Source organism: Larus michahellis, chromosome 4 (assembly GCF_964199755.1).
Source record: "Larus michahellis chromosome 4, bLarMic1.1, whole genome shotgun sequence".
NCBI lineage: Eukaryota > Metazoa > Chordata > Aves > Charadriiformes > Laridae > Larus > Larus michahellis.
Window position 1 is genome coordinate 22,537,786 of NC_133899.1, and position 27,442 is coordinate 22,565,227.

General features: G+C 43.5%; 1 protein-coding gene across 5 annotated transcripts; it reads right to left on the reverse strand.

Annotated features, from left to right (window-relative positions):
* Window positions 1-687: 687 nt before the first annotated feature.
* On the reverse strand, window positions 688-27,059 carry NUTF2 (nuclear transport factor 2). 5 transcript variants are annotated; one of them, XM_074583413.1, is made up of 6 exons: window positions 26,971-27,056; window positions 16,689-16,813; window positions 13,447-13,518; window positions 9,146-9,244; window positions 5,409-5,566; window positions 688-1,233 (listed from the first exon to the last, which is right to left on the reverse strand). In XM_074583413.1, exons 2-5 carry the CDS (start codon window positions 16,785-16,787, stop codon window positions 5,456-5,458), a joined length of 381 nt encoding a protein of 126 aa, XP_074439514.1. In that variant the 5' UTR covers window positions 16,788-16,813; window positions 26,971-27,056; the 3' UTR covers window positions 688-1,233; window positions 5,409-5,455. The 5 variants fall into 5 exon arrangements, with proteins under 5 accessions (XP_074439514.1, XP_074439515.1, XP_074439510.1 ...); XM_074583414.1 differs by lacking the exon at window positions 26,971-27,056 and adding an exon at window positions 26,536-26,724; XM_074583409.1 differs by lacking the exon at window positions 5,409-5,566 and having other exon boundaries at window positions 26,971-27,059.
* Between the last annotated feature and the right edge of the window lie 383 nt (window positions 27,060-27,442).

Sequence of the window (27,442 nt, forward strand, 5' to 3'; positions counted from 1 at the left end):
TGCTAAGCCCTTGAAAACTGAGGCCTAATGGCTTAGTCAGGTCTGAAGGTAAAGCGAATGGGATTCTGCTCCTGTGGCATGCTGGAAAAATGAATTTAATAAATCCGTTTACTGGTGGAATACCGCCACCTCCAGGGTGGAAGACACATGACAGCCCACCACGTTGTAAAAACCAGCCCAGCTAAGGCAGTACTACCAAGCAGCTCAAGTTACAACGAAGGGATGCTAGAAAAACAGACAACACAGAGCAGGGCCAGGGCTTCAGAGCAGCCTACAAACTCCAGGACGGTGCTGGATTGACAGCCCACGTGTCTGCTTATGAAGAAAATACAGCATCGTGTTCAGTTTTGAGGGTGAACGCAATAGGTATCGTGAAGATTGACTACAGGCTGCCATGACCAATGTCATCCTTGTGTATTATTTACAGCATTTGCCTTGGTACAATAGAACAGCTGGGAACTAACCCGTCAATGTTAAAAACTGAGCTAGAAGTCTGCATTATAAACGCTGCTGAGGAGGGGAAAACGTTGTATGGCCAAAGGCATACCTGAACTGCCTTCATCAGTAGAACTATCAAGTGCTCTTCAGCTTCAGATGTTTAGGTTTGAAAATGTTTCCCCACCAGGCAGACACAGGACAGCCAAAGCAAGCAATACTATATACTCCATATCCAACTCATTAAAACAATTTAAACTGTTAAGAAAATCTTATGGTTTTATTGTGTAATGTAGCATTGAAACATCTGAACAAATCAATATCTGGGCTGTACAGGCTGCTGTTCTTTCATTTCTTTGGGTTATAGAGCATCTTGTCAGTACATAAACAACAACCTTTTGCATTGTAAATTCTTTCCGAGGCATGCTGGTACAACACAAATTTCTCTTGTCAAATGCAGCTAAGTCTAACTTCCAAACATCATGCACAAGAAACTCATCTAGTGACAATGTAAACTCAGCAGAAGGGCAGGTCACAGGTCTTGCTTGCTCACGCTCTGCAGGGCTGCAGCTTTGTGTATGATATTTGGAATGTTCCGTGAGTGTGAATAATACCAGTAAGAGGAGAGGAGGGGAAAAAAAAAAAAAAAAAAAAAAAAAGCACGGGTGCCTCGGGTTTTCCAGCTCAGCCAAAGTTGTGCAATGCTAGCCTGAACATGTCATTGGTGCAAACCCAGGCATCGTTGATGTTCTTTAATAGAAATATCTGGTGGAATCCCATGATAGGATCTTCATCAGCCTGTAGAAAGAGAGGGGGGGGAAAAAAAAAGTTCAAAAAAGCTCTTTTTTGAGAAGTACATTCCAAAACTCACAATAAGACAACTTAAAAGCTAACGTTAACAGTGATGTCACATGCTGTAAGATGCCAAGTACCTCAGGAGACACCAATACAACCAGAGGTTCTGTTCAGAGGTGCTTTGCAGACAAACACCTGGGGCCCATTGACACAGAAATCCTACAACGGCATCTGAAGTTGGGATTTTCTGGAAGACTTGCAGACATCTCATTCCAGCAGCTTCACAACACTGGTAAGGGCATCCCTGGCTTAGCGTCGAATCACAGATTTTCTTTGGGCCTTGCCCAGGAACCAAGCGCAAACCAAGGTGTTTCAAAATTAGTTTGTAGCTGCTCTACTTTGGATTGATGACAGAAGGGAGATTCCATAGAAGTTAGTATCAAGACTATTGCCTGAATGATCTAGGTCATGATCCAGGCAGTTGAAAGCTTTCCCAGAGCAGGTACAGCTGGCCAGTGGCTTAATGCTTCCCCCCTTCCATTGTCCAGGGAGAGCTCAAAGGGAGTGAAGTACCTGCTGTAGCTGCAACGAGATGCTCTAAGCACAGGGATTTTCACAGCTGTGCCTTAACTCCTGCCTTTGACAATTCATCCAGGCAGGCTGTAGTGCCTGCACTGTATTTACTTTACTACTATGAAAGCCAAGAATAGTATTAGAGGGAGACTACTTCTCCCACCTAATACTTACAAGTCTCCTCAGAGACATCATGCAGGAATTAAAGCCTCAAAATAACAGAAAGAATTCCAAAAATCAGCTGGAAATCACACAATAGGATTCAATCTGAACAGCGCACAGGTCCTAGCTAAAAAGCAATCTTCTGACACTGACCATAGTGTATTCGATTCAGCATTTTTGAAGGATTTTAAGCTCTATTCTTCCAGCACATGACTATCCAGCTTCAGAAAAGGGGAGAAATGCATAAAAAAAAAAAAAGCATTGAAAAGCAGCAGCCAGAGTAGCACAGACTGTCAGTGCTGAACGTTTATTCACAATGCTCTGCTGCCGTCCACCAAGAACAGCAAATTAAAAGGCTGAAGAGCAAAGCAGGCTACAAAATAAACAAAAAAAACAAAATCTGTACTTTAAAAAAAAAGTGATATTCACGGAAGTGTTAAATTGACTGTGAAACAAGTCAGCTTTGAGGAGCAACTTGCTGAAGGCATCAGTTTATCACAAAACAGTCTGCCAGAGCACTGGAAAGATCAGACGCATGTAAAAGCGGCATCTCAAACCGCTGGAAGGATTTCACAACTGCCTAGGAAATAAAATGTACATGAAGCGCAGTTTCAGTAAGCATATGCTAATCCACAGGGGAAAACCAAAACAGGCCCCAGATTAGCTACTGCCTGTCAGGAAAGTGAAACTGAAACCATGATGGACAATGTTTTATTGTTTGTTTGTTTTTTTTAAACCAGCTCAGAGCTCAACAGCTCTCAAGGCAAGCACAGTGTTAGCAGTTATTAGGAAAGGAACAGAGAACCAGACCCCATAAGTAAGCAACTGCATAAACGCACAGAGAGCACCCACACATCAAATCCTGCATGCACTTCTTATCATTTAAAAAAATTAAAATGATAGAATAGGGAAAAGCCAGAGAAGGACAAGAAAGATGAGCCAGCCACAGGCCAGTTTCCTCCTGAAGCAAGTAAATTGAGTACGACTCTCCAGCTTGCAAAAATGTGATCGGGGTGGGGAGAACGGGCAAGATATCAAATTACTACAAAACCATGAAGGATGAAGTCCATGAGCTACTACTACAGCCAGAAATTAAGAAGGCAACAAGTAAGGCCAAAAGCATGAGCAAGTGCAAGTGTTCAGTAGACAAACGAATGAAGGAAAAATCCTCAAGCAAGACAAGTACCAACAGAGTCTCTGATGATGAACTGGGCAGTTTTTTGTCACATTGAGATATGCCTCCTTTGCATTAGGCAGAGGCTCTGTAACAATCAGCACAATGTGAACACAAACAATTACGCTGGATTAGACCAGCCATCCATCTAGTTCATTAGCACATACGACAGCCGTCGTGCCTATTCTTTCGGGGGCAGTATTATCATTATTAGCTCTGGCCAGAAGAGATGCTCACGTAGCCACGCTGAAGAGGTGGCCTGGGCACTGAAATCCAGGGATTTATGCCTTTTCTAGGTTTTCCTAGGATCAAATGTAACACGTACATCCTAGTAAAGTCTCACTACTGCCTGATGGTTGGTAGGTTCCTGGACATGAAGGAATCTTTAAGAAAACTGAGAAGCATCAGAGACGCACATACGACTTTGTAAAGCATCTTATTAACACTATCCCTTGTGACTAAGTTGGAATGAACTCATATTCCTGTCAGCTCCTTTCTAATGGCTTAGTTTAAATCAGCCCGGCAGAATCATTTCGGCTTGAACCCTTCTAATCACAACTATTAATAAGCATTTAGTATACTCTCAGCTGCCCTATGGTCTCCTCTTCTTAGGTCACTGAAGCATCTATTACAAGGTGCAAAAATAGCTTTCACACCAAATTTGGCCATGTCATTACTGACACAAGTACATTTTAAAATATACCTCCAGAAAAAAAAAAAAAAAAAGGTATCACCACCAGACTAGCTTTACTGTAGGTCTCCTCAATTTCTGATAAGCCTAGCTGCACTGCAGCTCTTACTGCTTTGGCTTGAGGAGAATTTCCTCCTTTCTTACCCAATCCAGGACCACACACATGAAGATTAAAAGAAAAGGGAATTCTTCACCAAAATCTTGCCGTTCTACATATGGCAAATTCCCGCAATGAAGTCACATGCTTTCTTTATTCATTTATGTTATGTCTTCACAGCACAGAGGAGCAGTATACTTTAAAACCAAGGAAAATCCTAGATTTAAGGTGAATGAAATAATTTAATAGTCCATTCTCAAAATTCTGAATACGTCCTATTAACATATAGAAAAGACCCACATCTGAGTGACTTGACATGCTCTAGAAGGCATAGACTAATCCTATCCCATTTGATTTTGGACCTTCACCACAGCTCCGATAACCTCACTGAAACTCTTACTTTCCATTCCATATTCAGCTATGTCCAACTCAATTTGCATTCCAGATACAAGCCCAGGCTCGAAACACAGAGGGCTTTATTTTTCCTACAAAGCTTTCCTTTATGCAGTTCAAGATTCTTTCATGACATCCTTGAATTAAAACAAAAAAGTCAGGATCAGATTGGAAGGATCCTCTGGTTTCCAATCCAGCGTCGTGCTCAGCATGAGCGTGGACTACCAGCAGCACTGCATCAGCTGAGTCCTCCAAGCCTCCAAGAACAGACATTTCACAAGGCGTCCAGGCACCATTTCCCAGTGTTTCAGCCTTCCAGTGAAAAAAATCTTTCCCTTGTGTCCAATCTGAGCCTCCCAAGTGAAGGTGTGCAACCCCTGTCCCTTGTTACACTGTCTGGCACTGCCAAGAACAATTTGATTTCAGGTTGTTGGAGGTACTCTACTCCTTTCCACCTACATTTCAGGCAGATTGCCCTTAGCTGCCTCCTCTCCCAGCTCCAGGAGCTCAGGAACACTACCAATCTTGCCAGCTTTTTGCCCTCTTCCAGTTTTTCTACATCCCGTCTGACCTGGGGGCTCAAAACTGTAGAAAGTCCTCAGCTCACAGAGCCGTGGGTCATGTCACAGTATTTGATGCAACACTATTTTGCAATCCAAGTTTAGCTGCACAACTTTTCTCCTTTTGTCTGGTCAGTTTTATCCTCTCACCAGCACCCCACAGCAACTGTTGACTGAACTGCAGGCTTGCAGCTATCCCCATCTCAGAGAAAGGGCTAATTACTTAAGATAGCAGGTTCTTTCAGATCTTAAGCCTCATTTAACAGGCTTTAAGCAATGCTTTAAGTGTTCAGCATGCATTACAAAAACACCCAGTGATTTTAATTGCAAATTTCCTTTCCTTTTTAAGGCTAGGAAACACCGCATAACAATTAGTTATTCACTATTAATTCTGCAACAATCACTTCAAAATTCACACTTTGGGGGAGAACCACAGATCTGCCACATGGCTCTGAGAAAGTGCAAGCCACAGCCATGCATCTCAGCCGAGCTCAAGTGCCAGAAGAGCGAGAAGAGAGCACTCCTTACTCAACCAGGCCAGCGAGGACCGCATGGAGGAGAGGGAAGGCAGAGGGTTAACCGTTGTGGAGGGCTAGCCTGAAGACTTCGTTGGTGCACACCCAGGCACCTTGATAATTTTTCAACAAAAAGGTTTGGTGGAAGCCTAGAACCTGGTCATCGTCTGCCTGAGCGCGACAGGAGAAATATGTTACAAGGTGAAGCACACTGAAAATATTGGGTGACATTCTGGATGAGCATCAGCAAAGTAGCGTCACACCAAATGAAACTCACTTCTAAAGGCTTAAACTGATGCTCACTCTTCCTAGCTGAAGCAAGCAAACATGCACCCAGACAATGAATAGCAATAAAAAGTGATAAGAGAATTAGAATAAGAGGAGGTATATTTATTATACCTCTACAAAAGGATGAAGAAACCCATTACTACCTATCCCAACATCCATTAAAGAGGATCTTTCATATGTTTACTCGTAAACATGCTTTTCAGTGAAAGCGATTACTGTACTGCCTCTGCCAGCAAATTAGAGCCTCCTAGTGACATTCACCCTACTTTGATGGTCTATTATTCTCCAACATCTTCTCCAAGCAGCTGGTGTGTCCAGTCCCCTCAGTGCAGATGATTATTCTGCTGCAAAAGACGTTGCTTTTTTTTTTTTTTTTTTTTTTTTAAATTTACAGTTCCTATTGGTACCAGTGTGCTGGGCTGTAGACTGGAGCAGCACAGAGGCAGATGCACATCCTGACCTTGTCACAGGGCAGTCATGATTTCAGCTGACCCCAGTTAAAGCCCCCTCCAGCAGGGCAGGCTAAAAACAACCCAGACCTGCAGGTTTACTTAGGGCATAAAACTCTGGTAAAGGAAATACAGAGTTTAGCAGTATTAGTCCTTGACCCCATTACTTCTTCAGAACTGTTCTTGTACAGTTAAGAAGGGAGCTGAGGCTGTGTGACAATTTGGGAGCAGTTCACCCCACAGTATATGCAAGGACAGTTGAAGGTTTTTCGGCTTTGCTTTGGGTTTTTTTCCCCCCTAAAATCAAACAAGATCAAAATATAATGGTTTAAGGAAGAAATACAAGATGTGCCCAGCTCACTTAAGAATGAGTTTCCACTGAACTTTTGGGACTAGCAATTCAAGCAACTAAGGCCTCAGAAAATCCATTTAAATACCGTGCCAAGAATGACTGCTTAGAAAGGGCACGTTACAGGTGTTTTAGCATTATTATTTTGTTGGATTATTCTATTGAAAGCATTATGCAAGCTCCTCCATTACATAAAACAATGCAAGTTTTGAAAAACCGCAGACGATTCAAAAGCATATGCATTAATTGTACCGGGCTTTGAAGAATTTGGCTCAGTCCCATGAAAAGGATAACTGAATAGCGACCAGGAGGCGTGGCTTTTCCCTTCAAAACCTGCTACTGATGGTCTTAAAAGTGCCATTCCTTATGCAAATTTCTCTACAGTTTTCCGACACCAACAGGCCTGAGCTGTGCAGAACAGCGACACCATTAAGAAGGCAAACTTTAAATAAAATTAAGTATGCTGCTCCACGTTTGCGTGTTAAGATGTACCCCGATCAACTGGAACTACAGATGAGCCACTTGTTAAAATGCACTGACTGAACCCTGTTGTTCTCAGTTACTGTATTGTATCAAGAACAGCACTGAGACGCATTAAAATGCCTGTCAACACGTATGTATTAGCACAAGGACAAGTATTCTCTACATACAACAACCAGGTTTGTGTAGTGGCAGAAATGGTTACTATATATGTCATGCTATTGTTCCTGGTTATTTCGTTTGTCCACCTGTGTAAGTATTGTACAACGCAGAAGCAAGAAGTCAAAGTTCTAAGCTGACTTTGACTTTCTGGACAATCCCTCAGCGAGGAGCAGCATTTGCCAGGCATTAAAATGTGCTTTTTAAAGCTAAGATTGGAGACACATACATGCGAACAGTGGAAAAATGTTGCCTCTCCTACTAAAAAATTCATAAACAAGTTGGATTTGATCATGACAACAGGCATACTTTAATCCAATATGGTTTTTTTTCCAAGTACCTAGACACACTATCATGTGATCCCTGAATTATTCTGAGTAATTTCAGCAAGCTGAAATTATTCAGAGGATAAAAACCAGCATGGTAAGAAATACTACTCCAAGCCATGGTATTTATGGAAAGCTCCCGGACTGCATCCATAACCCTAATGACCACACTAAAGAATGAGAAAACCCAAAAGCTTTACAGAATCGGTAAGAACTTGTTCTCTTGCCACAGGATTCACCACAATCACTGTTGCAAGCTGTGATCTGCTTGATGATTGTGCAATAACCTTAAAAACATGACTGTGCAAAAAAACCAGTTGCAGACGTGAGCGGCCCAAGACATTGAGTCAAGAAGTCTTGGTCATATCATTGGGTTCTGTGCACACCCAAGAGCAGGACAGATGAGATCAGCATGTCTGACTTCATACGTGGGGGACTGAGCAACAAAGCTGGAATCCACCTTGCAGCTAGAAAGCAGGAGCAACTTTAATAAGAGCCAAAGCTATCTACCTTAGGCTTAGACGTGGATGCGATACACTGGGAACTGCTTTTCCCAACTGCCCAGCACAGAACAATTATGGAGAATAGCTATGCAAGCAGGTTCCAACCTTCAGTCCCAGGTTTGCTCAGTGAATGGCACAGTCAGTGGAAGTTTGAATGTTTTGGTGCCATTCAGAGTTAACAGGAAAAGGAAACCTAAACAGCTATTTCAAAAGAAACGAGGTTCAAGTAACTCCAAAGACTGGATGGCTTTAGAGTCCTGACTTGACAGCGTGGCTGGACCAAACCCTGACAAAACTAACTTTGATAATTGTAACTATTCCTATTTAATTTCACACTTTTTAAATAAACACTGCCCACTCTGAGCAAGTTCTGCCCACAGCTGACTTCACAGCTTTATGGGCTGTTTTTTGCAGATTCCAGGACAACAGCTTTCATTGATAAGTAGCATAACTAGCTTACAAGTCTGTGGCTGTAGTATATATTTCTCAAAAGAACAGGAGACTGCATAAGTTTATTCAGTTCAGCAGTATAACAAACAGCAATGTAATCACACCACAGCCTGAAAAATGACCTGATTTCTTCACAACAAGAAACTGTTTCAACAATAATTGTCTGATCTCAGAGGCGACACTCCCATTGCTGAACCAGTTTTGACTACAGAGGGACTGGACTGCATTAACACCAGAACTGTGTTCTTGTGTCCTGCGACAGCAAAGGAAAAACACGGTCTTACTGAAGGGTTGTCAGCTAACAACAAGGTGTCTGCTAAATCACACCTCGATGCATACGTTACATCAAAGAGCACATTAAACTAGATGTGCTCTTATTGTCCAAGGACACTGTAATGACGCTTTAAAACGCAACAGAGGACACTGAAACCTGACTGCATCAGGGTAAGGGAAATACTGATGCTTCTAGAGCCCATGTGGTATTTGTATGCACTGGAAAAACCACGGTACTTTGCTTGGCAGGAACATACAACTGTCAAAGTGCAGGTGGTTTACCTAGGGCTAGTTATCTGACGGGACGAGCAGTTTCCTGACAGTCTTCAACAGTAGAAGAATGATGTCCAACGCAAGCTTACCAGTGTTCCTTCCCCACCCAAGAGATTTATGTTTTCAGAAATTGGATGATTTAGAATCCTGCAAAAATCTAAGATATAAGCATTTGTTAACCTGTAATGGAAAGAGTTTACCTTAAGCTGTCCCACTACCATACTGAGTATACAGCTGTCAGGTGTAGGTTGGTGGTCTTGTGCTGTGATGCTGTGTTGTATTTTTTGGAAAGGGAGGCTCTACAATAAAAAGAAAATAAAGTGTAATATATAATGTAATATTTTACATAAATGTACAGTCATCGCATTATTGAACTTACAAAACAAAAAAATCAAGCAAATCCAACATTATAAAGTGTTAGACTATTTTGGTAGTACTGCACGGACAGTTGTTGCAACTCAACACTACTCAGTCTGCGTTGATCCTAACAGTTGTGGTTTTTTCAAGCACTGGAGACAGGAAATAATGTCACCATATATGTTAAGCAGTGTCTGTTCCTAGTCTAATTACATGGCTCAAAGAGCTTCAGTTCATCTACAAGCTGAAGGTTCATAGGATAGAGGCACAAAGCTTCTCTGCTCTGAACAACATTAAAAGATTGTTTACCAGACAACTCCAAATTTGCTTCTCTGTTAAAATCACTACGAATACAAAGGAAAGGTGGTTGACCAAGAACCAGTGTTCAGGACTTGAGATCCACATATCCACCTTTCCCCTTTTTTCTTGCCTTTGTAACAGCACCTGACAGTAACAGGCACCATCTTTGGCATGTAGCAAGCAGGAGCAGGGGGAAAGGAGGAGGAGGTGGAGATCAAACGCACATATATTGAAATGAAAAAAAGCTTTCCATGCTCATGTAGCAGATACAAGTATGTCTGCAGTTACGTGTGCAAGGAACACCCCTTGAGAAACACCAGACATTGGGGAGTAATTTCTGTCTTTCAGCTTAGACCACATTCATATTCCAATCACAGACAACGCCAAGTGGCAAACATCACACACCTGGGAGATCTGAGAGTCCTGTCACAGAAATGCAGTTTTGGCACTGTTCTATCAAAAGCTGCATTAATGCCAGACGCTTGACAAACAACAGTTCAGCATGGATGGAGCTCTGAGTGACCACATGGCTGGTATCCGGAGTCCACCCGCTGCACAGGACAGCAGCATGTGGACATTTAAACCTCAAGTGGTACTTTGATGCCTTTGCTCCATTTCCCTGGTTTAAATGGTTGAGGCAGACCCAAGCACGTACTTTGACAAGTTCTGCATTTCACTCTAGTGGAAGAAGCCTGGAAGACTTCCTAGAAGATCCAGGTACAACAACAGGAGACTCAAGTCCTACTGTCAAGGATGTGAAGTACAAACTTGTCCCTGACAAGTGTAAGGCTTCAGAAAGAATACCAAGAAGCTAAATCCTTAGGTAACAGATAACACAGAAACTGTGGCAGGATCAATACCTGGGGAAGCAAAGGAAGTGTACGGAGCAGCCTTCTAATCACAGAGGGACACTATTCAAGAACACTCTCTAACAAAGCCTGCAGTGTTTCCTCTTGGCTCAGACAACAATCCCAACCTATCACAAACTGCAAAGTGAGCCACTGGTGTGTAGTATGGAATAGACATTTAGTAACAAAAAAAAAAATAAAATCCAGAGCAGTCTTTTCTGAACTACCAGCAGAATGCTTTCCAGGGTCACCATCCTGAACTTAGAATCATAGAATTGCCTAGGTTAGAAGGGACCTTTCAGATTATCTAGTCCAACCATCAAAACCAACGTGCCAACCATCAAACATGAATGTGCCAGCACAACCTGCAGAAGAATAGGCTGGGACATTGCACACCCTTCCTTTGACAAAAGAGTAATAGGAAGCCTGGTCCCACCTCAGCACAACAGCTTCTGGTTGGACAAGTCCTGCAAGAAAAGTCTCTTGAAAAGGCAGAATGCTGAAGGGGAATGAATGTGGTTGTATCCAGAATCCAACTTCCAGTGTGACAAGATGCCAATGAGAGGTGAGATTGGAGAAAAGACAGGGAGGAAGGAAAGAGTTCAGAGTCAAAAGCTCTGCAATATGGTGACAAGGAACCAAAGTCAAGACTGGGTAAGATGGTGCCTGTTTCAAGTATCTGATTGTCCCCTTCAGAAAAAAGGAGCCCAAAGGTTGGCCAGCTGAGTAAGCTACTACTCCTCATGTGATGCAGCGGGGGAAATCCCGCTGGAAGAAGTAGGGTCAGCTGATAGGAAAGGTCACCCATTTTGAGGACAGAGAGAAGCTACCTCAAAAGAATGGTTACTTATGAACATCTGTCTGTACTGGAGAGAAGCATTTATTGAGATAAGGAGTACAATAAAAGTGACTAAGAAGTGAGAAGCCACGCAACAACCAAGGCCTTTAGTGCCCTCTGACACTAAAGCTTGTCTGGGCTTTCACTACCAAAACTGCGGAATTCTCCTTGAAGTCAGGCAAGAGGAATTCACAAGAATGAAGCAGGGTAGCTTAAAGTCACTCCTGGCAACAAAGCTACCTGTCCCAGCTCCCTCCTTGGTCCAGGAGGCTTGTACAACTACAGGATTATCTCAAATGCTCAGTGTAAATCACGCTGTCCCCTGATTAGGACAAGCACTCTATTTGAAACAACTCTTAAGCGCAACACTAATTAAGACACTAAGACAGAAGGAACAAGTGTCAACTCCAACTCTGTAACAAGGTTCAGGTGCACCAGTGCTGGCAAAGCAATGTCTTTACCACCTCACCCTACTGTCTTAGCATCACCCGAGAGAGTAGGTTGAAAAGGTGCCATAGCATTGCTGTTACACAGCAGAGAACTTACTGTGAAAGAAAATCCCACATCTTGGCATCTACATTCATTAATCAGCCAGGCACTGAAGAACAAAAGACTGCAGAAGTGCAAACGAATCTCAGGGTCAATCTTTCAGTGACCTGCTCAACTAAGAAGCTCCAAAAGCACAGAGTAGGTGAGCACATTAAGTGGGAACAGCAAACAGAGCCCAAGCAGCTCAGTGCTGACAGGGGTATACTGAAAGACATCAGAGTCACACTAAGTTCATACAGCCCCATAATAAGCCATGGCAGCAGAAGGGCATTTTACTGCATTTCTTCCTTACTTTAAGCAGATGGATACACGTCAGAAAACCTTTCCCTGAGGCAAAGCAGCATGCCTTCACTCACCAAGCAAGACTATGCAGCAGGCACATGAATCCAGAAAGTCCAACTTGCACCAGAGACACGGAAGGTAAAAATGAGTAATGCTCTGGTGGGAAGGGGCCGATCGGCACGGGGCCAGATCCAAGGCAGCGTCTGAGACACTGTGGCCAAGCAAATGCTTAGCTGGTTGGGTATCTAAATGGCTTCCAGCCCAGAAGTCTAAAGAGCACTGAGTACACGAACAAGCAGCTCTGGAGGTTGAGTATCTGCTCATCTAGAAGCCGGCAGTTGCAAGCTGTGCTATTTCTGAGGTGTGTGGCCTTCTCAAAAGCAGCGTGGGCACCTAATACACAGATCCAAGAGCAGACCTCAGCCTTCACAGTTAAAGATGCCCTGGACGAAAAGCAGTGATTCCAGAACAGAGAAGCAGTAGCTGCGCAACAAGACAAGTGTCCAGGTCAGAAAGATTTTTCTTCTAAATGTGTAATAAAAATGGTGTATCTGCCTGATATACCACGCTCTGAGTGGAATGTCCAAGGACCCAACACATGCCCTGCACATTTCTTCCAATAGAAACAAACTTTCTATTGTCATGACAGCTTATAAGTACACCCAGTTTTATAACAGAAGCATGGATTTACTCAAAAAGATAAAACTTCTCCAAGTTTAACTAAATGAAGAGGGAGGGAGAGTTTCAGTCTCTACACAGAAATACTTTCCTCTCACTTGATGAAGAGGAAACACTGGTTTCAAAGTCCTGAATCATAACTGCTCATATCTGAACAGCTGAAAAACACTGTGCTAAGTCAGGTTCTCCACCACAGAATTTATCTGCAGTTTATGTATCAGAAAACAAATTGTTCCTTGTAATAACATGTTTAGCCTTTATCACAGGCTATCCAAATAACAGGTTTGCTATTGCTACTTCCTTGGCATGCTTTAAAAGAACAAAAAAACCCCACCTTTCATTCCCCTAGATCGCAGTGTCAGCTTATGAACTATACTTTTTAAAAAATAAATCAATAATGTCAGATGCAATTGCAGTCACAAAATAACCTTGCAAACTAATACAGTCAATTAACATTCCACCATTAGAGCCAAAACTGGAACACAGAATTAAATCACAAATAACATTTTTTGAAGAACAAAAGTTGGAAGCACAAGTCCCATGCTCAAGAGTTTTAAACTGCTGAAGTTGAAATCAGTTTTTCAGAAGCAATTAATTTATAGTCTCCAGAACTGTTTCCCAAAACATTTGATAAGAATTACAGACTTACAGAGAGTTTTTCAACAATAGCTGCTTTGCCCTGGAACTGCTGTCCTTCCCACGTAAGGCATGATGCATCAATCTGAGGGGAAAAGAAACAAATTCATCAACCTGCTGAGGTAACCCTTAAGCAATCCTGGTAAGAGACTTTGTTTACTTGGCATATACCCTTAGAATCCAGCTATTTGGAAACTAGCTCAAAGGGAGATGGAAAGAAACCACAAAGAGCAACTGAAAAAAGTGTGGAATAATCAACTAGAAGTTAAGCAGATTACGTTTCATTATCATGATTCTACCATCAAAAAAGTTCCAGCCTTTGTATCAAAGTTAGCTTTCAGAAGAAAATCTCAAGGAGATAAAAGAAAAATCACAGAAAATAATCCTATGGACACAAAATCGAGCATGTAGGGAGACAAAAATATACGAAGAAATCTGATGAGTTCTATCACCAGCTTTTTTTTCCTCTCAGGTACTAATCTGCATACCCTATTCACACCCAGAGAAGTAAAATGGGCCTCTAAAGGTTTTCTAACAGACTGCTCTGTGTGGCATGAAGGGCTTGAGGTGCTTCAGCCTACAAGCTTTTCTGAGCATGTGATGTCAGGTGCCACAGCAAATGGCAAGAAGCTTTCTGTTCAGCTTAGGATACTGTTTAAACCAGAGTCGCAATATCCTGTTGTTGACATAGCTCCCAAATCCAATTTTAAATCTCAGCAAACAGACTTAAATTTAAACTGGTTTCTACTGAGTTCAAAGTCTGCTGCCACCTCCAAACAGCACCCTCACCCTACACCTGACAGACCAAGTTGCCGTGTACCCTATCACAGATGACTTACTCATTTCACCTTTTTGAGTTTAAATACCTCCAGGAACATGATTCGCAGCTCTTTTCCATCCGGTCTTCAGCTCTCACTGAACCTCTGAATGTCTCAGCAGAATCAAGCAGATTCCAAAGAGCTCCATTTGTATGCTCTCTTGTAGCTTTTCCAGGCCCTGTTTGTGACCCACATTACATCAAGCAGCCACTCCTTTCAGCCATACGTGCTATGCTGAACCTGCACAACAGTCACAACCACTCTAAAAAAGCTTCTGTTCCTCCATGTCTCATCAGCAGGAACTACATAGTGCAGCAGCAGCCAAAAGAACAAAGGGAATCACAGGCAACAGCATGAAGCATTTCAGGGTCACAAATGCAAACATGGGCTCTTCATACCGCTTTTGAATACAGCCTCCTCTTGAGTTTGGACATGTTTCTTTCAGGAAGAAATAGACGGTGTAATTGGAAAAAAAAAAATCACACAGTAAATCATCTGGCTGACACCACTTGCATCTTACATGACATCAACCCTTGATGTTGATAACTGGTGAAGCCGGGTGATGGTACCAGGGAAGGAGGCTATCTGCTATGCTCTTCCTGAAACACACAACTTCACATTGTACCTAACTAGCATCCACCTAACCCTCTGCTACAGGTTACCTCCAAAGCCACTTGCTGTATCAACAATCTGGGAGCAACTGCTTCAAGAACAAAAAGCAACCCCTCCTCTATCCCAAAAGACCTACCGATAAGAAAACAGCATAAAAATAAGAAAATATTTCATTATAAGTAGCCACATACCCAAAGCAGAGGAAAGGAGTAGCTACAGCATTTTCCTGCCAAACAACCACAGAGAGATAACTGTAAAACAAGTCTTTGGCTTAGTGCACCAACTCAAGCAATTCATAGCAAAAGTGAGCGGCCCAGATCCCTACCTGGATTAGGTGACAAAAGCTCAATTGACTTAGATCACACCACTAAAGGAGAAAACTGAACCTTGCAGTGGAAGTATCAATACAGAACGCAAACAAATCCAAGAGCTCCCTGCTGCATTCCTGCACGCTATAAAATTCACTTGCTCCCACAGGGTCTCAGAAGTCAAAAAAGCTCACCAGTAAAAGTGCGTTTCTGCAGAAATCCCTCTAATTTATACAAGTTGTGGCCATGGCGCACTTTGACCACACAAAACAGGGTCCCATCTTCCAGTTTAGGAACTCCACAAAACAATCATGGAAGGGACCTTAAAGATCATCCAGTTCCAACCCCCCTGCCATGGGCAGGGACCACTCCCACTAGACCAGATCTCATCCAACCTGGCCTTGAACACTTCCAGTCTGCATAACAGAACTCCTGACCACATTTGCATAGGCGTCTCCATTGAATGATCACAGAAAGAAGGACCCTAAGGATGGAAGAGTTCATTGTGTGGAAGGCCACGCTGCCAGGAATTTAAATTAGCCTGTACTTATCAGCAGTCTTCTGAAGATTCCTAGCAAACACACAACAATCCAAAGAGCAAATGCTATCAGTGCTGGTGGACGCTGCTGAGGTATGTATAATGAGAGGTGTCAGATGGTGTTCAGGCAATAGCTTCCATCCTCAAGAGCTTGCTGAAGCTTCATACAGCTCATCCAGCAGATGAAAAACAGGTCAGAAAAACAGGATATGCTGCTAGAAGACTTGTAAGACTTGAGTGTCTTGCTGAAATGCCTCATCCACCCAGCAGCACTCCTCACCACCAGTAATCAACTCCAAACACAGAGCACTTTGCATGTTCTGGAGGAGTCTTCCCCAAAACTAAAAGCTGAGATTCCTCGGGTTTGTTAGTTACAGTCTTTAATTTTGGAAGCCAAATCTACTTTGCCCCAAATAAGGAGCAAAAATAAAAACCTACTTTTTGAAGAAAGTTGAACTGAATTCAAATTTCTTTAACAAAGTCTAAATATTTAAAACTGGATTCAAAATTTTAAATGTTTTTTAATGTTCGGAGGATTAATGCAGCATGAGATCCAAAAAATACCTGCCAGAACTGCTAAACACAGAGTAGGACTTAAATCACATCCCACTTCAAGAGGGAACCAAGCAAATCCATGCCCATAAATCAGTGGCAAACCAAGGCTAGCACATTTGCTTTTAAAGAGAATTTCATCACAGGATCGTCACCAGCCCCCTCCACTACAAGCCACTATCTACAGACAGCTGGGGGTTTTATGAGCCTGACTGCTTATAGATAAGGCGGAGAAAGCTCAAAATAGAAGTGAAATGTAGAAGAAATGCAATAAATAAAAAGTTGAGTAAGTGTGATTGCACTGACTGACATCCTGGAGTCAGGATAAAATCCACTATCCCACCCTGTGTATTCCCACAGATCAAAATAGAGAAACCTAGGCAAATAACGGGACAAAGCCTCAGCCCCCTCTTTTGTAGATACTTACATATATTGCTCCTAACTGAGTCCTGTCTGCATCAAAAAGCTGGTAGTAATGTTGTACGAAGCTGGACCCAATCTGCTCCCAGATAGGCTTGTCTCCCATTCTGAATCCTCACCCAAAGCCAGTGACTGTAAAACAAACAAACAAAAAATTAGCAGAAAGAACAACCACATAAATAAGCATAGCACTTGGCTTAAGTATTAAGCATCAGTAAACACAGATCCTCTAGGCTGGACAGATTTTTCCTTGGACGAAGTAGGACAAATCTCACCTCTGTATCTTTGTAAATAAAACTCTTGGACACCAAATGGTTTAATTTCTTATTTTAGCGTTTGGTGATTTCTACAGCTATTTCAGTGGGTGGTTACAACTTGCATACAAAAGTGGAGAACAAGAACAAAAATGAGTAAGCGTTACCACCTTATATTCACATAGTTCAAAAAAGACACCATCTGAAAAAGTTGGCAAACGCTTGCTATTTCAACTTGATCTCATTTACTGTAAACAACTGACATGTTAATATGGATTGTCTGCAAGTAGCTTACACCAACTGATTTATCTATTCAGCTCCTCAGGTATTTCACCATCCACAGGCCATTCTAAGGAAGAAAGTCCTTTCAGTGGTACACAACAGGAGTTAATTCACTAGGTCTTTACTTAACACAAGCTTACTTTCCTCTTCTGTCACTAAGGCTGAAGCATACTCGACATTTATCTTAGAACCTGCAGTAACTTCAAGACACAAACCATGATTTTTTTAGTGGTGAGAACCTGCAGTTCCCAGTGAAGATACTGGAAGCTCAGAGGCATCACACACTTCTGAGAGTCCTTCTATTTTAGAGGGATTAAACATACAGCACGTGCAGCAGCTCAGAAAGACCCAGTCTAGAAACTATCATGCATTATCAGTACATTACATTTTAAGATCCGAGTTTACTTCAAGCAAATTAAATTATACTTGCTAGACGTTAAGATCTGTCAGTCATGGACCTCTTTGCAATCCCTGACCAGGAACCTTGAGCTACAGGTCTGTATTGCACTGCAGGTCGTGAAAAGGTGTGAAATTCTGTTTTAGGAATTGGACATGACAGCTATTTTGACACCTAAAGGAAGCCAATTACTCATACACCTGTTTAAGATTTGACAAATTCCTAACAGAAGCAAAAAACATATTGCTAAGATCTCCACAGCAAGTATTACCAGGCCTAGCCTTCTGTGCACAGTCAGACAAGAAAGCTCTGGCCATATTTTAGGCCTTTAGCTGTTTGAGCTTTACTCATACAAACAGGAGCTGAAATGGGTTCAAACCCCAGGCCAGAAGTTTGAAGGTTACACAAATTTGGCCAGACTTACAGAAGATCAAATATCTTTTATTAGATCAATGGCATAACAGGAGGTAGCACACAAGCTTTCAGGGCGGTAAATTCAACTACCAAAGTAAAACACAAACCAAGAGCAACTGCTAGAGCTTAGACACCCAGGGTAATTGAGGGAGAAAGTGGTTGGCATGTGTGGAGCAGAGAACATGACAGCACAGAGAGCGACACTGGGAAGCTGGCTCTCCCTGCTGAGAAAGGGATGGTTTGTAGCCTGTGAAAAGAGAAGTTCAGCAGAAGGAGCTTTGCTTGTGACAGCACACCACAAAAGCGGATCTCATGGTTTTTGACATCCAACTGATGCTGGCTGCATGCTAGTTCTCAAGTGCACCTTAGAAATTTATTTTATTCAAGGATAAGGTCAAAAACTAATTTAAGACAGAAACATACGTACCCCAATTTTAAACATCCTTATTTCACTATCGACCACCTAGGCAATACCGTCAACGTCAAACTCAATAACCCTGCACACTAACATAGACTAAAAATTTAAAGACTTGTTGACACGTAACTAATATTTGAACCGCTACAAAAAGATCTACAGTCTGGCACCAGTCACCACCACATGTGCTCCACTAACACTTGCAATACATAACTCAGTCTGAAGGAGCTTTACCCAGTGTGGTCACTCCTCTGGGAAAACAGATCGCAAATTAAAAATCCCTCCAAGTACAACAGGTTTAAAAAACAAAACACACACACACCTCAAACAACTTAAACCTACTTCTTTACAAGAGGAGAAAGTTGTATTGATTGTGCATCCACAATTGCCACATACCAGCCCAACCTGGAGCAGATGTAGAAATCTAACAACTTCAGCCTGTATTAAAGGATTTTATGTTGAAAGAAAACCACCCTAAAAACACCTCACCAACTCCCTAGAAACTTTGCTGACTGATGCCCACCCTGTCATTCAGGAGGACCCTCACGTCTTGTTTGGAAGTGCTAGGATTTAGTTTTGAAGCCTGCTGGTTCCATTCCAGACCCGCAGGTACCTAGAGGTGTATAGTTTGGGATGGCCGTGGTGGAGGCAACAATGAGTCCAAGTGAAAATCACTTCTGTTCACTTTTTATGGATCGTCATAGCTTTAACTTCAGCCCATGAACTCGTATCACTATCAGATAGCCTTCCTAAACATTCACGTGCAAATCTATTTGACAGTATCGATGTTAAACAGCCGCGCACCTAGCACTGAGATGAAGCAGTGAACAGCAAAAGAACACCAGGTTATTCTCCTGAAGCTGAAGTTAGCTATTGCTAAATTTATTTCCGCCCACCCCCCCAACACACACAATGTGTATTCACCCTTAGCAGCTCGTTGTACCATCATATGGACCCAAGATCAAGTGGTATGCTAGCATTGCACCTTGTTTAGACCCAGAGGCTTTCAACTCAAGGCACAACAGCCTCACTCGAGCACCAGGTGCCTTCTGTTCCATCCAGAAACAGCGAGAAAGCCTTTGAGATGGCAAGAAATTAAGGAATGCTAATTTTAAATAGAGATAGTAGTATGATGGTTTCTAAAACTAAAAGTTAGCATGCTAGATTGCTATCTCCTTCTAAATCAATGTATTTATATTTTGGCAGGCAAAATACCATTAAATAAATTAAAATATCAGTATAAATTAGACCAGTTATAATGCTGATTTTGCCAGAAGTGAAAACCAAACTAAAAAAGAAATCCTGCTGAGATTAATGATCCTTGATTGTTGGTTTGGGAGGTTTTTTGTTACAACCTTGCTCTTTTTCCCGTGCCATTCATATACAGTTTTGCTGAACACTCTCTCTCTTCCTGGAAAGGTTTTTTTTTTATTTTCCTTTTCTGATTTTTCATCTTTTCCTCCATCCTGTTTTACGCCTGTCATCACAGATGTAAGAAGCTTAGAGACGTACCTAAAGAAAAAGCAAGATAGGAATGATCTTTTGTGTCATCAAGCCCAGTCCCTTTCAATAAGATACAATCCACCTATGGTTGTATTGACATATTTTTCAGGCTGCTTTAATGAGATAAATGTAATATAAAAGGCTTTTAAGATCTATTCCAAAGCTTGCTGTCAAACACTAGGACACTAGTGTGTCTCAGAGCCATCCAGCCAAATCTATCTGTGGTTCACACAAAGTTTGGTCACAGAGGCAAGAGTATTCAGTCAATATTAAAACTAGATAAAAGAAGTTTTAGTAAGCTAGAAAACACATACGATGTGGCACACCTGTCCTTTTAAAGGCACCTGCTGAAAGGTACCACTGTGTATTATTGGATATCCCACCTTAATTCCCCATGGAAAAGGGGACCAATTCCTTAAGCTAATTAATTTTCCTCCCTTTGTCACTTCAAATCTACCTCATCACATCCACTTAAGATCATCACAGCCCATTCCATTAACAGCTCCTTCGCAGAAGCACAGCAGCAAAGGTGAACTACCAACATGGAGTGTAACACCTCAGCTCACATTACTCAATTTCTTGGGATCTGCTCGTATTAGAAAATTTATCCCCACCTCAAATACCACCCAGCAGTCAGTGCTCGAGCTGAAACCCAATACAGTGCACAAAAGCTGCAGCTGCCAGCACCTCGCTCTATACTCAACAGGTATACGCTGACACTGCAGAACTGGGATCGCTGCTCCACAGGGGACTTTTCCGCAGTGACGTCTAAACCAAATTTTCCAACACCTTTGCCAGGCCACACACTGACACATCCTCTGCACATCTCTCACCATGCTTCTGACAGCTCTCATCCTACAAGGTACCATGGTATCCCCAGTATCTTCATCCCTCGTTCATCCCTCAGCCTGGCACTGCCACTGCTGCACAACACCCTGGGGCATACAGCAAAGCTCCTGCAGCAGCACAGGAGAGGGAATTCAGACCCTAAACCATGCAGAACTTTCCAGTGCCCCACGATACCAGTCACAGACCCCCAATATCAAGAGGACTTCCAAAGGACCCCACAATGCCAGCAGACCACCCTGCATAGCCTACACTGCCCAGTGCTTCTGTTGCTCCTCAACCTTGCCAAATCATCCAAGGCTATAACTACACCCCAAAGCTTCTCTCCCCTCTTCTCCATAGGTTCCTCCAGCTTGTTGGTCTCTATGCTGGTCCAGGAGAGAGACAACTGCCTGAATTAAGCTCCCCCTCATCTGCTTTGGCACACAGCAGATGGCACTTCCATTAGGTGAAGCTGCATGACTCCCAACAGTAGTAGCACCAAGGAGGAAGGTGTGTCAAGGTATGAGAGAGTAGGAGTGGAAGAGAACAGAGTCTTCACACAGGCCATGAGTGACCTTGAATTAGACTAGGGTTACACTGGCCTCAGGCAACACGTTTTCCGTCCACAACACCCAGAAGTCGAGCCTCTTTCCCATTGCCGGTCACAGCTTAGGTTGTTCCTACCTACACTTATCCCTCTTCCTTCTCTGCCTTAACTGCGTGTGAGAGTTCAACACAAACATATCAAGACTGACCATAACTCCTAAGGGGAGCACAATCCTTAAAAGACCCATTTCTGCAAAAGGTCTGGATGAAAACTCTTTCCATTGCTTCCGTCAACAAACAAGAAACCAGGAAACAGCCTGGAGACAACTCTGTCAGCACGCTGCAGCACAAAGTCCATCTTTCTGCTCAAGCAGCATCATCAGAGCTACTCGGAGCTGTAACTTGAGGAAAAGCCACCATACGCAAAAGTAGAAAGTCTCCTGCCAACAGACAAATAAAGAGATCGCTTTTCCTGAAACATGTAAGCACCGGTGACATTTGGAGCAGGTGGGCTACTGTCACATCTCTGCAGCATGGAGAAAGACCAAATAATTGTTTCAACCAGCAGCTGCGTTTGCTGAGTTATCAGACCCCGACATATGTAAGCTCACTGCTATCAATTTAAAAAATTAAGTCTTTTTGAATCCAAGCATGGCAGACCTGCACTTACTGTAAGACTACTACATTTTCTGAAAGTGTCAGCAAAAACTAGTATGAGCAATACTAAAGTATGATTTAAATTGCTAGAGAAAATGAAGGTGTTCTCCCAGGGACTGCCACATTCAAAAAATCAATGAACAACCATCACAGGCAAATTTAAGCTCAGTAAAGAGTATCTGATCTACAGAACATCAAGAAAGAAAACACAGAATTTAAGGAGGAAAAACCTCAAACCAATAGATTCTAAGATGTTAGCAGAGAAAAAGAATTGCCGTCTATTATTCAGTTATGACTACGCTTATTCCGTAAGTAATCAGACCATAAACAAGCCACACTCCCTGGATATTAAAGCTGGCCCTATGCACCACTGTACCAAAGCTAAACTCTCTTAAGATTCCATTCAAGCTTGTTTTCTGGAAGACTTGAAAATCAGTGTAACAAGAGAGCACCAATGGTCCCTTTAACTTGGTGCTACTGGTCCAGGGGTACATGGTAAACATGATTTAGACCAGCAGTTGCTGCACCCTTCACTACTGATTAACAAGAGTAAATAAGGACAATGAAGGAGCTCTCAGTTGGTTCAGTTCCTGTTATTCATGTAATTTCTCCCATGCATGTATTTTTGATTGCTCAGGTTAAAAAGAGTGAGCAGTAAAAACAGAAAAAGTAAAGCGGCAAACAGATTTTAGACTATTTTTCCTTCAACCTCTTTTCCGTTGCCGCTAAAACGTACAAAGACAGGAGTGTCCCCTGTGCATGCTTTCTAGGAACACAATGGAACCAGCATTGCAGGACCAGTTAATCTTCTCTCAAACAGATCATCTATTCAACTACACCAAGAATCACTCGATAACATCATCTTCCTTTAGCAAAGCCGTACACTGTCAACAAAAGAAACTACGCAAATGACGACAGAATAATTCAGGCTGTAAGGGATCTCCTCCAGCCCGAAGCAGGGTGAGATAGATCAGACCAGGTTGCTCATGCCATTATCTGCTTTGATCCCCAAAAGCTCTGATGATTGGAGACTCCATGATCTCTGTGGGCAACCTCTTCCAATGCTTGACCATCCTCACGCAGAGGGCAGCTCTCCTGCGTCCAACCAGAACCCCTTCTGTTCCAACTTATGCCCCTGGTCTTCTGCATTCCCACCATGTGCCCCTGTGAACAGCCTGGCTCCATTCTCCTGATGGCCTGACAGATACTGGATATAGGACCAAGTCCCGCTCAAGCCTTCTCTTCCCCGCGCTAAACAAGCCCAGGCCAGGCAGAATGCACATTAACACAGGGGCAATTAAACACTGGAACTTACTTGGGGACATCATACATCATCAGCCATTTATCTTAAATGCACTGTACCCCTTTCTGAGAAATTCCAATTTCATGGTCAATCCTTCTCCATTTGAAAAGCTAGGAAATTTCCAGTTAAGGAGCAAATTCCTACATTCAGAGACCGAGAGAAGGGCTTCTCTTAGGTATCTGTGCTGTCATCTTCACAGCGGCTGACTGATCCATGGAGCTTAATAATCTGAACATTACTGCTACAGGCCAATCAGAAATTATTGATTTGAACACAGACCTTCACCTCGTAATTGCTGTGGGCTGCACTGTGCAATAAACTACATTATTCTAAAAACGCTTTCAGATCTAAAAATAATTAAGTCTAGCTATGTGAACAGCTGAAGAGTAAAAAGGGAGAAAGGGGAAGAGTGACAAGGTGCAGACTGTTTTCTTCGGAAAAATATGGAAAATAAATTGCCTTTTCCCTTCTCAGTCTTTTTATTCCTCTACTCCAACTTCACTAAAACAAATTAATGCAGGAATTATGCCAACCTGAAGTATATTTCTTTTGGTTACAGATGTCAGCAAGTACCAGGCCACTAGTAAACAAAATGCATGGGGAGAACTCCGTGAAAGCTTTCACTGCACCTACAGTGTGATGCTCATCCTGTCTGCAGCGTGCCAACCCAACAGAGTCAGCCAAGATGATTTTCAAATATATTACAATTATATTAATATCCAATTATATTATACATAATTGGGTAGGAAGACATAATGTTTTGTTGTTAAGCAATAGCCACAATGCTACACATCAGGCATTTTATTCCCACAGTATTCTGCTGCAACCCAAAAACTGAATTCAAGTTTACAAGGCTGAAGTCACATCTCTTTTCCCCAGGATGAGCCCAAGACTGCTCAGTTTTAAAGTAAGAGAGGAGGGAAAGGGGGACAGGAGGGGGAAACTGCTGCACTGCATTTTTCTTTACTTTATAGGCACAGTAACATAACATTTAATCTCCGAGAAACAGCAGAATCTAAGGTATTTCTATCTATCCGGCTCTGACTATCATGACAGCTGTTTCAGGTTAAGACAAAATTAGGAACTGATTTTTAAGTTACAGAAGCAAAGATGTCATACTACAGCTATAACCCTTTTTTCTCCACCAAATAATTACTTAAAAATTAACCAGGTTTGCTCATTAACTCAGCAAAATAATATTCAGTGTTAATCTTTATTCTAATTAGAAATTCTATCAAAAACTGCAGTTTAATCCTTGCAACTTTTCTTGTGGTTCACAACTGAAGTTGGGCACATTTGAAAACAATCACCATTGTGTGTTTGTTAAAAGCAGCCAGTTGTGTAAATAACAGACCTGAATTAGACAGCACAAAAGTAGTCACCCCTAAAAACATAACCCTAGGTAACCTGGTGCAGTGATAAATGCAAGAGGAACAAGATAACATTGCTATTTTGCATTATATCACTCCATAATTTTAGGCTTAGCCACAGCATTCCTCTATTATTGACTGGCAGCGTTCAAAGTATGCAAAATTTTCTCCAATGTGCTTTACGATCCACAAGTTTTTCATGTGTATAAGCAAGGCTTGTTATACCTCACCTCCAAATGACTGCTCTCCAGTCTTTGGCTGAGCTCCAAATTTCCAAAATACATCTAAAAAAAAAATTCACCAAAACCTTTTGTATGGTATCTACCTAACCATCTTCTACTTCCAAAACCAAACATTTCCCATCCTGCTTTGCTTGGTTTTTTTCCTCCCCCACGACACACAATAGCTCCATTTCCAGCAACATCGTACATAAGCACATAAGTTGATCATGTACAAATATGAACATCAAAACTCCCCGTGATGACACAATATTTAGGAGTTTTAAAACAACTGAAAGAAATCATACTTGAAAGTGTTACCAGTTATTGGTATGTTTTGTGTAAGGATTGAAATATATGCTCAACGCTACCACTAACTAGATGATCCTATTATTAATGACAGAAACAAAAGAATCCCCAACAGAGAACTGCAGAAAGTTGTTACCATTTGCATTTTGAACAGACACAGACGTTAAAACAAATATATTTCAAATCATCTACTGAACAACTTACAATCTTTTAGGAAGGAACTTTAAATAATAATTAGGACCCCAGCTGGAAAACAGTTAAATAGTCCAAAAGTAAGCCAAAGTGTCATGGAACTTTAAATTAGATTATGTTTTTCACCAATAATGATGTTATATACAGTAATTTCTGTACTTCTATGCAGAGATATGTGAAATGCCCCTGCTAAAAAAACACTTAAAAGTCACCACACACAAACACCGAAAGCATTGCTTGAATATAACTCCTCCCAAGAAAAAGGGAAACCAGAAAAAGAGTCAACTTGAGAAGATGGCTGATTCAGCAATCACAGTTAACTTTCAAGCAACAGTTCTGCAAGTGATTCCTATTCTGCAACTGATTGCTGTTCCTTTTCAAGCATTTACCTGGGCTTTGTTCCCGTTCCACTGCAATACAATGGACATGCCACAAATCCAACTCTAAAATATTCATTTACACTGGAAGCGATGGACTTCAAATGAGAACTAACAGTTAGTTGAAGCATTACAGCTTCAGGGAGTTAAATGTGAATTGTAAGAAGAGCATCTTCGGGACTTAACGCCTTCAGAAGGCTCTCTCATATTAACAAAACGCAACATACACTCCTTGCCACTGTAATTTTTTGCGGGTTTTGATAGTTCTTAAAGCTAAAAAGTGACAATAGCAATGGAGGTGGAAGAAGGTTGTAGAATCACACCAGAAACTGGCAAGTAAAAGGAAAAAACTAGGCGACTACAGCAGATCCCTGAGTACATGCACAGTTGCTAGCTTTACTCCAAGGCAGGGTGAACCCTTCGTTTTCTACGCGACAAAGCGACTCAGCCACGTCGGGTCAACTTCAGTCCTCGCACAACCTTCTGGCAAGACAGGAATACAGTAAGAACATCAAAAAACAGAAAAAAAAAAAGCCCAGCACAGAAAACACAACAAGTGCACCTCCTGTCATACCCCACAGACCGTCTCCTCGCAGCTCCGAGAGCTCACACCCCTCTCCCCTCTGCCACACCAACCCGGCGCGAATCCCACCCCGGCGGCCCCCAGGAGAAGCCCCTCCCCGGTGGCCCCCAGGCTATGGCGGCGGCAAAGCCTCAAGCCGGGGCAGCGCTGCCGGGAAGGGCCGGCCGCCGCCGCCGCGGGGTGGGTGCGCCGGTGCTCCGCCTCACCTCCCGCTCACCGACCGGCCGGAGGGACCCGTTCCCTCAGCGTGCGGCCCGGGTTTGCCCCTCACTCCCTCGGAGCTGGGCCGGGCGCCTTCCACCCCCCTCAGCGCCGGGGCAGAGCCGCCGGCGGCGGCTCGGCTCCCTCAGCCGGTAAACGCGGGCGCCGGGTCCCGGCCGCCGCCCCTCGGGGACGGCGCCTCAAAGACGGGGAAGGTCAGGGCGGCTCCAGCCGCCGGTTGCCGCCCAACCCGGCCCGCGGCTGCCGGCAGCGCCCCGCGGCGGGGCCGGGACCGGACCGTGGGGCCGCGGCCGGCGAGCGCGGGGTGGGGCGGTGCCATGTGCCAGCCCGCGGGGGACCGGGGCCCAGCACAGCCCAGTCCCGCTTCCGCTACCCCGCCGGGGACCCGCCGCCGCTCCGCCCCCCCCACCCGCACTCACCCCACGGCTCCCACTATGGCGGCGACGGCGGCCCCGTGCGCGGCGCGAACCCCCTCAGCCTCTCTCGCCCGCGCTCCCCGCCCCGCCCCGCCGTCCTCGCCCCGCGGCATGCCGGGACGGCGAGTCCCGCCGGCCACCGGAGCGCGCACTGCAAAGCGGTGATGGACTACAACTCCCGGCGTGCCCCGCGGCGCCGCCCGCCGTGGCTCATTTGAATGAAGGGAAGGGGCCCGCGCGCTGCTGGCCCCGCAGGCCGTGCCCCGCAGCACTGTGGGATAGTGGCGGAGGGGCGTCCCCCGCCTCAGCGGGGCTGTCCCGCCCCGAGCCCGCCGCCCGGCGACCCCCCTCAGGGTCCTTCCCCGACCCACCCCGCCTGCTCCGGCGCCGACCGAGACGTCCCCGGAGGCCTCGTCTCACGGGGAGGTTGCCCTGGGCCCGGTCGCCCCCGCGGGTCGTGGCTGTGGTGGCAGAG

Bases quoted from the DNA above. Each gene is read 5' to 3' on its own strand.
- NUTF2 (XM_074583409.1), bottom strand. From the start codon at position 16,787: ATGGGAGACAAGCCTATCTGGGAGCAGATTGGGTCCAGCTTCGTACAA. The intron at 9,245-13,446 runs GTAAGTCTGTAA...TTTTTATTGTAG, and splicing joins CTATTGTTGAAAAACTCTCT to AGCCTCCCTTTCCAAAAAAT. The intron at 1,234-9,145 runs GTAAACTCTTTC...CTCTTTCTACAG, and splicing joins TGGTAGTGGGACAGCTTAAG to GCTGATGAAGATCCTATCAT.